Here is a 14194-nt window from a genome sequence, read left to right on the forward strand (position 1 = left end):
AGTTCTAAAATTGAAACAAAGAATGGAAAAAATATATGCATTAATAAATTAAATTCCTGTGAAATTCTCTCTGATTCTGACAAAATGAGTTACCCTGACCGTAAAAACCATCAACTAAAATGGACAAAATGACCATTACTGCTTCAAATTTATGGGCGTGTCCGGGAGGGGAGTTCCATACATTCAACCAACCCAAACAATGACTCAATATGTGTGCCTGCGAAAGTCACAAAATTAATGGCAAGAAAAAATGAAATAATTCAGTGATAAGGTTTCCATTTGAAACAATGAAGATATTCTTTGAGTTATTGCACTTGTAATACCTGCAACTGATGAAGTAAACACGCATCAAAGCCGTCTTGTATCAAGACTACCAATGACCCGAGAGATTAAGACAAAAGCAAGATGCCGCAAAGATGCTGGGTTGCTAATGCAGGGACTGCATCCCATCACTGAGCAGACGATCAAAGATTGACCAATCACTGGCCCAGAACGCGCGCCTTGGACATGCAAATGTACGCGTTGTATACGTTATAAAAAATGTGTATGAGAAATCCCATTCACTGTCAACGGCTCCATCGCAGCTACGACGTCTGTAAGGCCTAGGAGAGGCGAGGCTGCCAGGCACATTACAAAAATTACTTTCTCGGAAATATTCCTAGTAATTTCACTTCAAATCCATCAACATGGTGAGTTTCAGATGTGTTTAATTTTATTTATACTGAACATTTTAAGAACAAATTATGAACCATTTTGGCCTTCGATTGTGCATGTGTCCAATTTACGGAGTATACAATATCTCAAGTCGTATTCCAAGGGGGAACATGACACCATATATTTCATCTCTCTTCTTTCAGTTGTCTTATTTATTGACATATATTCAAACAGAATTATATTTATTATTGTGCTGGGTTGTCACAAAAGTATGGATCAAACTACAGATGTATTATAAATCTCGGCTTTAAATTAATCTTACCGAAGAATTCTTTCCTTGAAAACAATCAAATGTGTTAGTCTTCAGACATTTTGTCATGGATTTTTGAAAAAAATATTATGCATTGTTGATTACGAATCCTATCTGTCCTGTCCATTAAGTTTTACAACATTTCAAGAAGGAGAAATGCTGGTAGTTAGTCTAGACACATGAGCAAAAGAATCTTATATGAATAATAAGTAATATTTCTCTCGATTATAAAATATGAATTGCTTACAAGCAAGGAGGAAAAATTAGAGTTAACTTGATAGATTTATGGGAAAATTTTGGGAATAAAATCCATGCAGACTTAGACAACATTTGTTTCCCAATGAAGATTTTAAATTGAAATCCAAACTTGAAAAATACTATTGTAATCTGCAATCCCAGCATTTTTTACGTCGTTCTTTCTTGCCATACCAAAAATGTCTTTGTTATCATTATGTGTAGAAAATGTACCATTTAAGTTAACCTAGCTTTATATCTCGCTGAAAATATTAATAAATCTACAATTCAAATATACCTATGGTGTCGTTGTGCCATGCAGAGCACACCATTATGTAAATGAACCACCATTATGTATCAGTCACTCGCATGTATGGCCGGCCCGTTCTGTCTGTACGGTTTACGTCACAATGTGATAAAAATTAATTTCGGACGGCTGAGTACTGCATGCATTCCCTGCTAACATTATTAACAAGAATATTTACATTATTGTCATTTTCAAAAAATTTGACAGGCATGGATTATTATTTTTAAAAAAGAGTTAAGACATGATTGTAAAAGCAGTGTCATTTTGTAAGATCCACTCACAAAACGAAAAACACAAATTATTTTTTCAGAACCTGGCTCCTATTTTCCTGCTGATTTCCAATTTTCGTCAACCAAAATTACAAGAAAAACACCTCTTTGTAAACCTGCGTGAGACCCAAGGCCATGCAGTAGTCCCATTCATTGTTACATTTGCCCCGACCCGCTGTTACCTGAATGAAAGGCGCAAGCAAGTTCGAAATCCTTTGTGCCGTTTTCTAGTTATTTGGGCTTGGGAAAAAAACCACCAAGGTCGAGTAGTTTAATGGGTGAAAAAGATAATAAAACCCACCGTTGTAACAGACCTATAATGACTTTGATGCAAGTACATATACAAGTGCAAAAGGGGTGCAAGCGAAGGAAATTTTGAAAGTAAAAAATGCAAGAAATGGTGTAAACTTTCTATAAAATGAAGAACAGAACAGCACTTTGGAAGCCCTTGAATAAATTCACATGAAACATGAAATAATAAAAACACGCTACAATTTGTAATGAACAGTCCAATTATGGTATAATTTTTGTAATTGAAATCTACGAAAATAGAGGGTTGTAAATCACCTATATATAAAAGTCAATATACCAATCGTCTTGACTGCCAATTTGTGTCTTGATATGCCAGAGGGCGGGTTAAGCATAATGACCACCTTCAGAAAAGAATGTGTCTGATGTTTACAACTTTTTCACTCGATGTGTTCTCACCGTCTTCGCAGCGTGAATGTATCTCAGTCCACGTGGGCCAGGCCGGAGTCCAGATGGGCAATGCCTGCTGGGAGCTGTACTGCCTGGAACACGGCATCCAGCCTGATGGTCAGATGCCCAGTGACAATACGGTTGGTTCGAGTGACGACTCCTTCAACACCTTCTTCAGCGAGACCGGCGCTGGCAAGCACGTCCCTCGCTGTGTCTTTGTCGATCTTGAACCAACCGTTGTCGGTAAGATGCATGAGATACCTTCCAAAATGTTTTAGATTTTTGTATAACAGAAAGTACGAGAACTCTGTTGTTCGTTTTTAATACTCATCATAACATTTTCTTTTACTTCCTTAGATGAGATTCGTACCGGCACCTACCGTCAGCTCTTCCACCCTGAGCAGCTGATCACAGGCAAGGAGGATGCTGCCAACAACTATGCCAGGGGCCACTACACCGTCGGCAAAGAGCACATCGACACGGTCATGGACCGCCTTCGAAAGTTGGCTGACCAGTGCACAGGTCTCCAGGGTTTCCTCATCTTCCACAGCTTTGGTGGAGGCACTGGCTCTGGTTTTACCGCTCTTCTCATGGAACGTCTCTCTGTCGACTACGGCAAAAAGTCTAAGCTAGAGTTTGCCATATACCCAGCACCCCAGATCTCCACCGCTGTTGTGGAGCCCTACAATTCCATCCTGACCACCCATACCACCCTAGAGCACAGCGATTGCGCTTTCATGGTCGACAACGAGGCTATCTACGACATTTGTCGTCGCAACCTCGACATCGAGCGTCCGACCTACACCAACCTCAACCGTCTGATCGGTCAGATTGTGTCCTCCATCACTGCATCTCTTCGCTTTGATGGCGCCCTCAATGTCGACTTGACCGAGTTCCAGACCAACTTGGTGCCCTACCCACGTATCCACTTCCCCTTGGCCACCTACGCCCCTGTCATCTCTGCTGAGAAGGCCTACCATGAGCAGCTGACCGTTGCAGAGATCACCAACGCCTGCTTCGAGCCGGCCAACCAGATGGTTAAGTGCGATCCCCGTCACGGCAAGTACATGGCATGCTGTCTGCTCTTTCGTGGTGATGTCGTCCCGAAAGATGTCAACGCTGCCATCGCAAACATCAAGACCAAGCGTTCCATCCAGTTTGTGGACTGGTGTCCAACTGGCTTCAAGGTGGGCATCAACTACCAGCCACCCACCGTCGTGCCTGGCGGTGATCTAGCCAAGGTGCAGCGTGCCGTCTGCATGCTGAGCAACACCACGGCCGTGGCTGAGGCATGGTCCCGTCTCAATCACAAATTCGACCTGATGTACGCCAAGCGTGCCTTCGTCCACTGGTACGTGGGTGATGGCATGGAAGAAGGTGAATTTACCGAGGCTCGTGAGGATCTGGCTGCTCTGGAGAAGGATTACGAGGAGGTTGGGATGGATTCAGCGGACGGAGAGGATGAAGAAGCACCCGAGGAATATTAAATCCGGTCAAATAATGACGACTGGCATCAAGAAAGAAAATAGTATTCGAGTTAGATGTTCATATATACCAACCCAAAAATAAGCAGTGAACTGTCAGACTTTCTATCATGGATTTCACAAGAACTGCTTCAGTGAGAAATACTACCACAACCATCTGAATCAGTTAGAATGGAATAAAATAATAGCAAGTCATGAGGTGTTTTATCACAATCTTATTCTCATCTACAAACTCAAGAAAGCATTGGACTCTAGATATTGATGAAGAAAAAAATCCCACCAACTTAACAATTATTCTCAGTTTGGAAGAGACACGTTTCGTCAACGCTCAGACTATTCCATATTTTTGGATTCTGGTTCATGCCTTCTTCAGTAAAAAAAAATATCATCACTACATGTACAGCGCAATTTTTGCATTCACATACTCCTGTAGAATCCCAGCGTCTTCTGATTGATGTTGCTCGTATCATATCAGAAAGCTTCTAACAAGCTCCACGCAGATATAATGGCTGAATATGCATCAAAAAGCAAAACCGTTATGGAAATAATCGTTTCATGTTGGCACGTTCTGACAAAGCAGAAAATATTTTTGCCTGCATTTAAAAACTCAATCTCACTCCGCAAAAGTTTAAGTGGAAAAACCGCACATGCACCACCATTTGTATTACTGTGCAATTCTGCTTTTGAGCCAGAGCACGGATCCGTGGCCAGAGGAACAAAAAAATATCATCGCAAGAGCTAGACCCTTTAACTGTCTTTGAATGAATTTCTATCTGTGTTGTTGTGTCTGTTTAAATAAAGATAAAGATATATAATATACAGTACCCACCTACTACCACGGTGTGAAATTTGACCCAGATTGGCTTTTAAGTTTCAGATTGTCTCCAAGACATTATCCTCGTCTCCCTTATTAAGCCCATCTACACGTTCCAAAAGACAGACGAAATTGCTCCATAAATCGATGAGCACAAGCTGTCGACTTGTTTTATTGCCTCCACGGTTCAAAGCGCTAAACGCTGAATCTGAACCAACCTTCTATCCATCAAATTCATCAGGCATAACTGATTTTCTAATTAACGGTAGGGACTGAATCTCTTTAGATTACTAGATATCTAGCAACAAAAGAAGAACAAAATTTCAAAACTCATATCCTTACTGACCCAGCTGGAAGGCTAGATAAATTTTGTCGATGAAATTCTTCAATCACAAGGCCACAAAACCACTAATAATGGCGGCTGCCTCTAACCAAACAATAAAGGGGGGAAACATGCCGAAGAGAAAGTAAGAATCTATTAAATTAGTTATTATTTATATAAGAACTTGCCATTCTGTAAAAGGGAGTTGAATTAATAGCCAAAAGCCAACACATGTAATGGAAATTTACATGTCAGGGAAATTTACCTCAATGTTTTCACACCACCCCGATGTGAATTCAAAATGCCGTCCAACAAAAAAAAAATTATAACCATTTCCCCTGAAAGTATATGAACCTCAATAGTTCGGCTGTCTGCATACTCAGCGTGAATACCGCATTACAAAGCATTCCGCTCCAGTTCACAACAGACATTTTTTCCTGTTAAAAGGTGCGACTTCAACAAAGCTCCCAGCTCTCTGACAATATGGCTTTATGCAAATTAGCGCAGGAGCGCCGCATAATGACTCAGAAACGATGACGTCATCGTCCCCAGAGGCTGTTCGCTGGTTTGTGCATGCATTACTCATCGTTGAAATATTATGGAGAATATAATTTGGCATTGTATGCCTCCTACATTATAAATTATGCTGCCTGGTACCCGGCGATGATTTGATGTATTCAATCGACAACTATTTTTGTAGTACCAGTGAATCAAATTTTGTAAAAATGAAACTGAAAATAAAATGCATATTCAGTGTAATGATTAACTCATTCATTCCGAACGGCGGCACAAATTCGGGTCTAGTACCGATTCTCCTTATGGTAAATTACAAATTTTAATAAAAATCCTAAAATCGGTTTTAAATATAAATAAAGTGAACAAAAAATTAAAGTAACTGAAATTGACTAATTTCACGTAATTAACTTATTTTACGTAAGTCGGAAGCCGTCTAAGTCCCAGAAACCTTTCCAGTTTCTTTGGGGGGGGGGCAATCCTGTCAATGGTGTATTGTAATTTCCTTTCAAATGGGAAAACTATGCCATCACTGAAAGATGAGAAGAAACTCTCTTCAAGAAAGAGAACTTTAAGATCGTTTGTCTGCAAATGAAGATAATTTGGGTTGAAAGGCTTGGCCGCTGATCGCCTTAACTCAAACTCGATTTGATTTCAAAATTGCCTCAAGGCTCCTGAGGAAAGGCTACTTAGGAGATGGATGCTGTTGCTAAATGAAAGACGACATCCCGTAGGACGGGCAACCGCTAAGCCAATCACAGCCCAGAGCGTACTACGCATGCCCACTCACATCGCCCAGCATATTTTTGCCTCCATAATTTGCATGCAACGGGACCGCATTATCATTTGCACGCAGCGCTCCATTGAAGCTAGGACGTGTGAGTTAGCTACACGACAACGTCTCCTCAGTCGAACCAAAATCATTTTCATATTTTGGAAACTTGCTCAGCGTCCGCTCAAACGTTCATCATCATGGTAAGTTAATCTTTCGTCTCATTAATATTCCATGTCCTATATTGAATGTTGTCATGTTTTTTCGATGATGCAAATTGCACATTTGTACGAGGTAAAAGTACAAATTTATCAAGGAAACGAAAAGGCTGTTTTATTTTTATGATGCGTATTAAGTACGGTTCTTATTGGAGATGCGTGTACAGGGAATGCGCATAGAGTGAGTCATCTTGTGATGTGTTTGTCTTAGAGTGCGTGGCGCATCTTGTGTCGCAAGGAAAACCACGCCTTATTTCCGTGTGTTGGGTTGAGCATGCCATCTTGGCAATATATTTGCCATCTTGAAAAGGTCATGGTCATAGTCACACAGATGACCTTGTAACCCTAAGGCTAAAGGTCATGGTCATTCGTGTCTTGTATCCTGTTTCTCGTTTCATTATCATGATTAAAGTGAACAAATACGGAAATGATGGACGATTGTTGACGAATTTACATGTTGGAAAATGCTATTTTTAAACTGATTTATTTATTCACTGAATAAAGATACTGTCTTTTACAGAATATACTTATATTCTGTTCTTATAAATACATATTGTGATGTTAATACATTGTGATGTTTGTATTAATGTTTCATTTAAAATATTCACACGACGTATTGATACATACATTTTAAGTATGCCGTATTTATATGTACACATATAAATTTGACCGAAAATATCCAGATGTTTACGATAGAACTGTAAATGTCTTATAAATTTTTTATAACACTTTGATATTTTACCCTTTTTTTGCTGTGTGCTTTAAGGAAGAATTTTCGTTTATTTCTTATCCTCACCCTTCATACAAATTAACAAAAATAATGAATTCGTTTGCATGGGCTTGTTTATCCTGTGTTATTATATTTGTGCCACTGTGATTATAAAATATTTCCCCTTGAGAATTAAGCCAAACATAATATAATGGTACTTGAAAACTGAAGTGGTCATCATGCTGAATAAACCTTTTCGCGTGTTCAAATTCCCGTGGGAAACCTGCTAACCAATAAGAAATACTTGGCATTGTTGTCGGTGGTGTGAAAATATGGCGCGAACGTTCCAATGCCAGCAAATATCACCCCCAAAATATGAAAAATAACAAGAGTCGGGGCTCAAGGTCGTTTATGGCCGGGTTCTTTGTTCGATACGTGCAGCTGCTGTTGTCATCATTGCTGCAACAGCGTTTTGTGTGTATTTTTGTGGTTTTTTTTTTTTTAAACTGACCGATGAAGCATATGAAATTGGTTTGCTTGAAGACAAGGGCATTCTTATAAATGGAACCATCAGCGCACGACAACCTCGACAATAACTTGTGGAGGTTTGTTTGTGGCAAAACTCCTTTTTAAACTACAGGAAATACGAATTATCGTCTGCAGTTCCCTATCCATAGTGTTACCATGTAGGAGCAATAAAAAGGCGGGAAGTTGGCAAATCGAAGTCTTTGTTCACCGATGAGTTTGGCTTGATTGGTGTTGCGCGCATGCGCTATTTTGAAATTTTCAGATGGCCGACAAAGCAACAGTAGTTTGTTTGAAGGATTGAAAGAAACTTGTTCACCAACATGATCAAAGACTTTGAATATAATCATTCAATTAAAAAAAGCACAATATGAACTCAAACAAAAAGAAATACAACGTTGACTAAGCTTAGTCTAAGATATTATTATTGATTGGTCAACAGTCAAGGAAATGATCACGTGGCATGTATAAGTTAGCCAATGTTTACAATGACCTTATGGTGGCGCTGTCACCGAAGAGCGCCCTCATAGTCTAATATAATAATACAATGAGAACAGATGAAGTCGACGATTTTGATCGTATAAATAAAATATGATCCAATCATATTAGTAATGTTTGAATTTTTTTGGGAGGGGTGTTTAAATAAAGGTTTCGAGCTGAAGTCCTCAATTCTTAGATATTGCCTGCAGAAATATCCTCTTGTTTAAAGATCAGACGGCAGTATATCCTTAACCTGCGTCAAACTTTCTTCAATCGTTGGAGTAATTTTTTACATTTTTTATTTTCCAGCGTGAATGTATCTCTATCCATGTCGGCCAGGCCGGAGTCCAAATGGGCAATGCCTGTTGGGAGCTGTACTGCCTGGAGCACGGCATCCAGCCTGATGGTCAGATGCCTAGTGACAAGACCATCGGAGGTGGTGACGACTCCTTCAACACCTTCTTCAGTGAGACCGGCGCTGGCAAGCACGTCCCTCGATGCATCTTTATCGATTTGGAACCTACCGTAGTCGGTAAGTTATCACGTTACATACTTCTACGGCATGAATGACAGATTAACTTTATGATAACTGGCCCTTATTTCATGGATATTCTTCTTTTTTATATTCTGCAGATGAGATTCGTACCGGCACCTACCGTCAGTTGTTCCACCCTGAGCAGCTGATCACAGGCAAGGAGGATGCTGCCAACAACTACGCCAGGGGACACTACACCGTGGGCAAAGAGCACATCGACCAAGCGCTGGACCGAGTCCGTAAGTTGGCTGACCAGTGCACAGGTCTCCAGGGTTTCCTCATCTTCCACAGCTTTGGTGGAGGCACCGGCTCCGGCTTCACATCCCTGTTGATGGAGCGTCTCTCTGTCGACTACGGTAAGAAGTCCAAGCTGGAGTTTGCGGTCTACCCGGCTCCCCAGATCTCAACAGCCGTCGTTGAGCCCTACAACTCCATCCTGACCACCCATACCACCCTGGAGCACTCTGACTGTGCCTTCATGGTCGACAACGAGGCTATCTACGACATCTGTAAGCGTAACCTCGACATCGAGCACCCGACCTACACTAATCTTAACCGTCTGATCGGTCAGATTGTGTCCTCCATCACTGCATCTCTGCGCTTTGATGGCGCCCTCAATGTCGACCTGACCGAGTTCCAGACCAACTTGGTGCCCTACCCACGTATCCACTTCCCCTTGGCCACCTACGCCCCTGTCATCTCTGCTGAGAAGGCCTACCACGAGCAGCTAACCGTTGCAGAGATCACCAATGCCTGCTTCGAGCCGGCCAACCAGATGGTGAAGTGCGATCCCCGTCACGGCAAATACATGGCCTGCTGTCTACTCTTTCGTGGTGATGTCGTCCCGAAGGATGTCAACGCCGCCATCGCAAACATCAAGACCAAGCGCACCATCCAGTTCGTCGACTGGTGTCCAACTGGCTTCAAGGTGGGCATCAACTACCAGCCACCCACCGTCGTGCCTGGCGGTGATCTGGCCAAGGTGCAGCGTGCCGTCTGCATGCTGAGCAACACCACGGCCATCGCCGAGGCCTGGGCTCGTCTGGATCACAAGTTTGATCTGATGTACGCCAAGCGTGCCTTCGTCCACTGGTACGTGGGGGAAGGTATGGAGGAGGGTGAGTTCTCTGAGGCTCGTGAGGATCTGGCTGCCCTGGAGAAGGACTACGAGGAGGTCGGTCTTGATTCAGTGGACGAAACTGAAGAAGATGCTGGGGATGAGTATTAATTTCATCCTAAGGTCAAAACGAAATAACCATATTCTTATTCTTCATGTATCTTTCAACTACCAAAGAATGCTTAAACTTAGGCACACAATAACGTAAACCAAAATTCAGAGTTACAAGACAAAAGGATAATACTTTTTATTTCGATCAATCTTTTTCAAAAGAGAATTTAGAAATACCCCACTTTGAGGCATCTCTTCATAATCCAGGACAACTGCAGAACTGTCTCTCTCTCAATAGAGGTCGCTGTTTCTTGATTCATTTATAAGAGGCTGATATTCTTTGGTGAACAATAAAATACTGGTTCCTGCGAAATTAAACTTCTGTGAGGAGTATTTTATTTATTTGTTATTTATGGTCTGCGAGTCGAGAATCATTGTGATGACTACGTGCTTTTATATTTTAAAGAAGTCATGACCAAATTGTTGGTAATGGGACTATATGGGATCCAATGGATAATTATATACACGCACAAATAAAACAATAACATTGCATCTTGAACAAAAACCTTAAATTATACCCCCCCCCCCTTCCCTTATCTGACAGGAGGCCACTTTTGCATCCCATCCAGACAGGAATTAAAAGAAAATGACCATTCAACTACATTTATTGAAAAAAAAACACCTTTACCAAAGTAAAGAGGAAAGCAGAAATTAGCTGGTTTGGCTGAGAAATCCCCTTTAATCCGGTGGCTGATGCAGGTTGGTGGCTGATGGTATGTGACTCAAGTCAACAGAGGGCGCATTACATACTGGATAGATTATTCTACTGTACGTTATTACCAATGGTGTGCTGGGGATGGGGGCGCTACAATGCGTACTTCAGTTTTGTCGGTCGTTTGGAGCGCACAAAAAAAAACCCGAGCGAGGGCGTGCTCAATTTTTACAATCGTCAAGTCCGTCACGCACTTTGCTGCAATGAATGTTTTAGTGACTTTTGACTTTCGCAATCCTAAGGCCAATCGATAGAATTTAACTTCTTGCACCAACTTAATAGTCTTAACAAGAAAAAATTCATCAGTAAATTTAATTATCTGATTGAAACAAATTGCCCGTGGACTCGGATCGTGCGAGAAGTATTTTATAGACTGTATTTTCTGTTTCTATGAAGCAGGTATCCAAGACGACGCATATTCATGTTATACTTAAAATATCTTTCATCGATATACTGAGGGTTTTTAAAGTGCACTTCGAACTGTTAGTTTTCTTCGCCTAAACGATTGTCACCGCATGACTGTCGTACGTCTTTTAGTGTAACTGAGTTCAAACATCGAAGATGCGGTAGAGGTGATCATCGCGTACGATGAACTATGAAAAGTCAGGTGTCAGCGTACGTCAGAGAAACAAGTCCGTCAGGTGGAAATAACCAGCCACTTACATTTACGCGATTAGTTACAAAACCAAAAGGTTCATTATCGAAATTAGTCTCGCACTTCGTTTTGTTTACGGCACCTGCGCTAATGCAGTTGTCATGGCAACCAGTCAGCGAGATGGGGGGATGAAGCAGGAAAATCCAATCTATGTTATGAAGGGGATGCTTTGGAGAAGCATCTTCATTTCGTTCGCTTTCAACTCCGACGTAACAACGGGGACAGAAGAGGCTTACGCATAAAAATTGAACATTGTTGCTAACAATCGCTCTTTGTGAAACAACAATCACTTTCTAAGCAACCAAACATGGTAAGTTTCTATTTCTTGCACCTATTCACGAAACTGGGTAAGTTTAAGAAAGTTAATGATACGACATGTTTGGCACACATATACCCAAAGCTGCTCTCTACCAAATAATTTCCTTTGAGTTTATCTGTCTCTGGTCCTCGCTTGCAAAAGCTGATCCTCACCACCCCTCCTTATTTTCATCTTTTTCGTCTTTCTTCTGGCCACTTCAGCGTGAAGTCATCTCAGTCCACATTGGCCAGGCCGGAGTCCAGATGGGCAATGCCTGCTGGGAGCTGTACTGCCTGGAGCACGGCATCCAGCCTGATGGTCAGATGCCCAGTGACAAGACCATTGGGAGCTGTGAGGATTCCTTCAACACCTTCTTCAGCGAGACATGCGCTGGCAAGCGTGTCCCTCGCGCCATCTTCATCGATCTGGAACCAACCGTAATCGGTGAGTAAAAAAATTGTTCAACAACCAAACTTCTGTACTTTGATTGAGACAGTAACTGGCTAAAGTGATCGACTGATAACAGTACGACAGTACGCGGCAGCAAACAGCTCCTTAGATGATCTGTACTCACCGGTAGAAAAAGAGAAGACTGACTGACTGACTGACTGACTGACTAAATTACCTTCACTCAAACTTTCAGGATCAGATCGCGATCGACAAGGCAAGCTCATCTTTATGCCATGAAAGGAATTTCAAGTATACAAAAGACTACTTTTTTCTCACTACAGATGAAGTACGAGGTGGCACCTATCGTCAACTATTCCATCCTGAACAGTTGATCACCAGCAAAGAGGATGCTGCCAACAACTACGCCAGGGGCCACTACACTGTCGGCAAAGAGATGATTGAGGTTGTCACCAATAAAATCAGGAAGTTGGCTGACCAGTGCACGGGTCTCCAGGGTTTCCTCATCTTCCACAGCTTCGGTGGAGGCACCGGCTCCGGCTTCACTGCTCTTCTTATGGAGAATTTGGCCATTGATTATGGCAAGAAGTCCAAGCTGGAGTTTGCGATCTATCCGGCTCCTCAGATCTCCACTGCAGTTGTAGAGCCCTACAACTCCATCCTGACCACCCATACCACACTTGAGTACTCCGACTGCGCCTTCATGGTCGACAACGAGGCTATCTACGACATCTGTAAGCGTAACCTCGACATCGAGCACCCGACCTACACCAACCTCAACCGTCTAATTGCTCAGGTTGTGTCCTCCATCACTGCATCTCTTCGCTTTGATGGCGCACTCAACGTCGACTTGACCGAGTTCCAGACCAACTTGGTGCCCTATCCGAGGATTCACTTTCCTCTGGTTACCTGTTCGCCTGTCTTATCAGCCGAGCGAGCCTATCATGAGCAGCTGACCGTTGCTGACATCACTAACGCCTGCTTCGAGCCGGCCAACCACATGGTGAAGTGCGATCCCCGTCATGGCAAGTACATGGCCTGCTGTCTGCTCTACCGAGGTGATGTCGTCCCTAAAGATGTCAGCTGTGCCATTCAAAGTGTGAAGACCAGGCGCGCCATCCAGTTCGTCGACTGGTGTCCAACTGGCTTCAAGGTGGGCATCAACTATCAGCCACCCACCGTCGTGCCTGGCGGTGATCTCGCAAAAGTCGTGCGCTCTGTCTGCATGCTGAGCAACACCACGGTTATTGCCGAGGCCTGGGCTCGGCTGAATCACAAGTTTGATCTGATGTACGCCAAGCGTGCCTTCGTCCACTGGTACGTGGGAGAGGGCATGGAGGAGGGTGAGTTCTCTGAGGCTCGTGAGGATCTGGCTGCTCTTGAACATGATTACGAGGAAGTTGGCCTTGATTCTAGTGATGGATTGGTGGAGGATGATGACGTCGAAGAGACTTTAGCGTTCTAAATGGAGAACTGTCAGTGCAAATGTCACACTAATAAATGTCACTTTCTACTGTTTTGGTTGAACCTTGGGGAAAAAAACTTTCAACAACAAAAAATCAGAAAATGTAGAAATAATAAGTTTGTAATAATGCACTCTGTTGAATTGATCATGTTTTTCATTCTTCTTTTGGTAATAACCTCTAACAACGCACTTCTAAGAACAGCTTAAGCCTTTGTAAACATCAACGCAGCATATTAACTTTTTACAACGTACCTTTTAGAGACACTGGTTTATATAGATCATAGATATGCAATTAAATTCCTCACTTGACTTGGAATTGGGATAAGATTACTGACACCCTTCCCTCCATCCCCCCCCCCCCCCTCCGCATCCCTCACCTCAACACACCTGTAAATGATGACATTTATCAGAGATCTATAATTGAGTGTTTGCTTCAAAGACTCACAGAATCACACGTAATATTTAATTCCCTGCTTTAATCATTCTGGCATGTACCGGCGCCTGGGTTTAACCGGCTACAATTAATTTCTTCCTCGATGTCGCAATGTGAGTAGAACTCATGATCATTCATCGCTGTCGGGGC

General features: G+C 42.4%; 2 protein-coding genes across 3 annotated transcripts; both read left to right on the forward strand.

Moving 5' to 3' along the window:
- The first annotated feature begins 575 nt into the window (after positions 1-575).
- On the forward strand, positions 576-10369 carry LOC119745428 (tubulin alpha-1 chain-like). 2 transcript variants are annotated; one of them, XM_038221766.1, is made up of 4 exons: positions 576-689; positions 2494-2716; positions 2831-3034; positions 9148-10369. In XM_038221766.1, exons 1-4 carry the CDS (start codon positions 687-689, stop codon positions 10071-10073), a joined length of 1356 nt encoding a protein of 451 aa, XP_038077694.1. In that variant the 5' UTR covers positions 576-686; the 3' UTR covers positions 10074-10369. The 2 variants fall into 2 exon arrangements, with proteins under 2 accessions (XP_038077694.1, XP_038077693.1); XM_038221765.1 differs by lacking the exons at positions 576-689; positions 2494-2716; positions 2831-3034 and adding exons at positions 6452-6581; positions 8620-8842 and having other exon boundaries at positions 8944-10369.
- A 2151-nt stretch (positions 10370-12520) lies between these two features.
- Positions 12521-13690, forward strand: LOC119745431 (tubulin alpha-8 chain-like). Its single transcript, XM_038221769.1, has one exon. It carries the CDS (start codon positions 12583-12585, stop codon positions 13609-13611), a length of 1029 nt encoding a protein of 342 aa, XP_038077697.1. The 5' UTR covers positions 12521-12582; the 3' UTR covers positions 13612-13690.
- Positions 13691-14194: the final 504 nt, after the last annotated feature.

The sequence above is a fragment of the Patiria miniata genome, unplaced genomic scaffold (assembly GCF_015706575.1).
Source record: "Patiria miniata isolate m_02_andy unplaced genomic scaffold, ASM1570657v1 HiC_scaffold_7, whole genome shotgun sequence".
NCBI lineage: Eukaryota > Metazoa > Echinodermata > Asteroidea > Valvatida > Asterinidae > Patiria > Patiria miniata.

Excerpts from the sequence above, each read along its gene's own strand:
- LOC119745428 (XM_038221766.1), top strand. Across the intron at positions 2,717-2,830 it reads TCTTGAACCAACCGTTGTCG|ATGAGATTCGTACCGGCACC; the intron begins GTAAGATGCATG and ends TTACTTCCTTAG. Across the intron at positions 3,035-9,147 it reads CTTCCACAGCTTTGGTGGAG|GCACCGGCTCCGGCTTCACA; the intron begins GCACTGGCTCTG and ends GCTTTGGTGGAG.
- LOC119745431 (XM_038221769.1), top strand. The coding sequence starts at position 12,583 with ATGATTGAGGTTGTCACCAATAAAATCAGGAAGTTGGCTGACCAGTGC.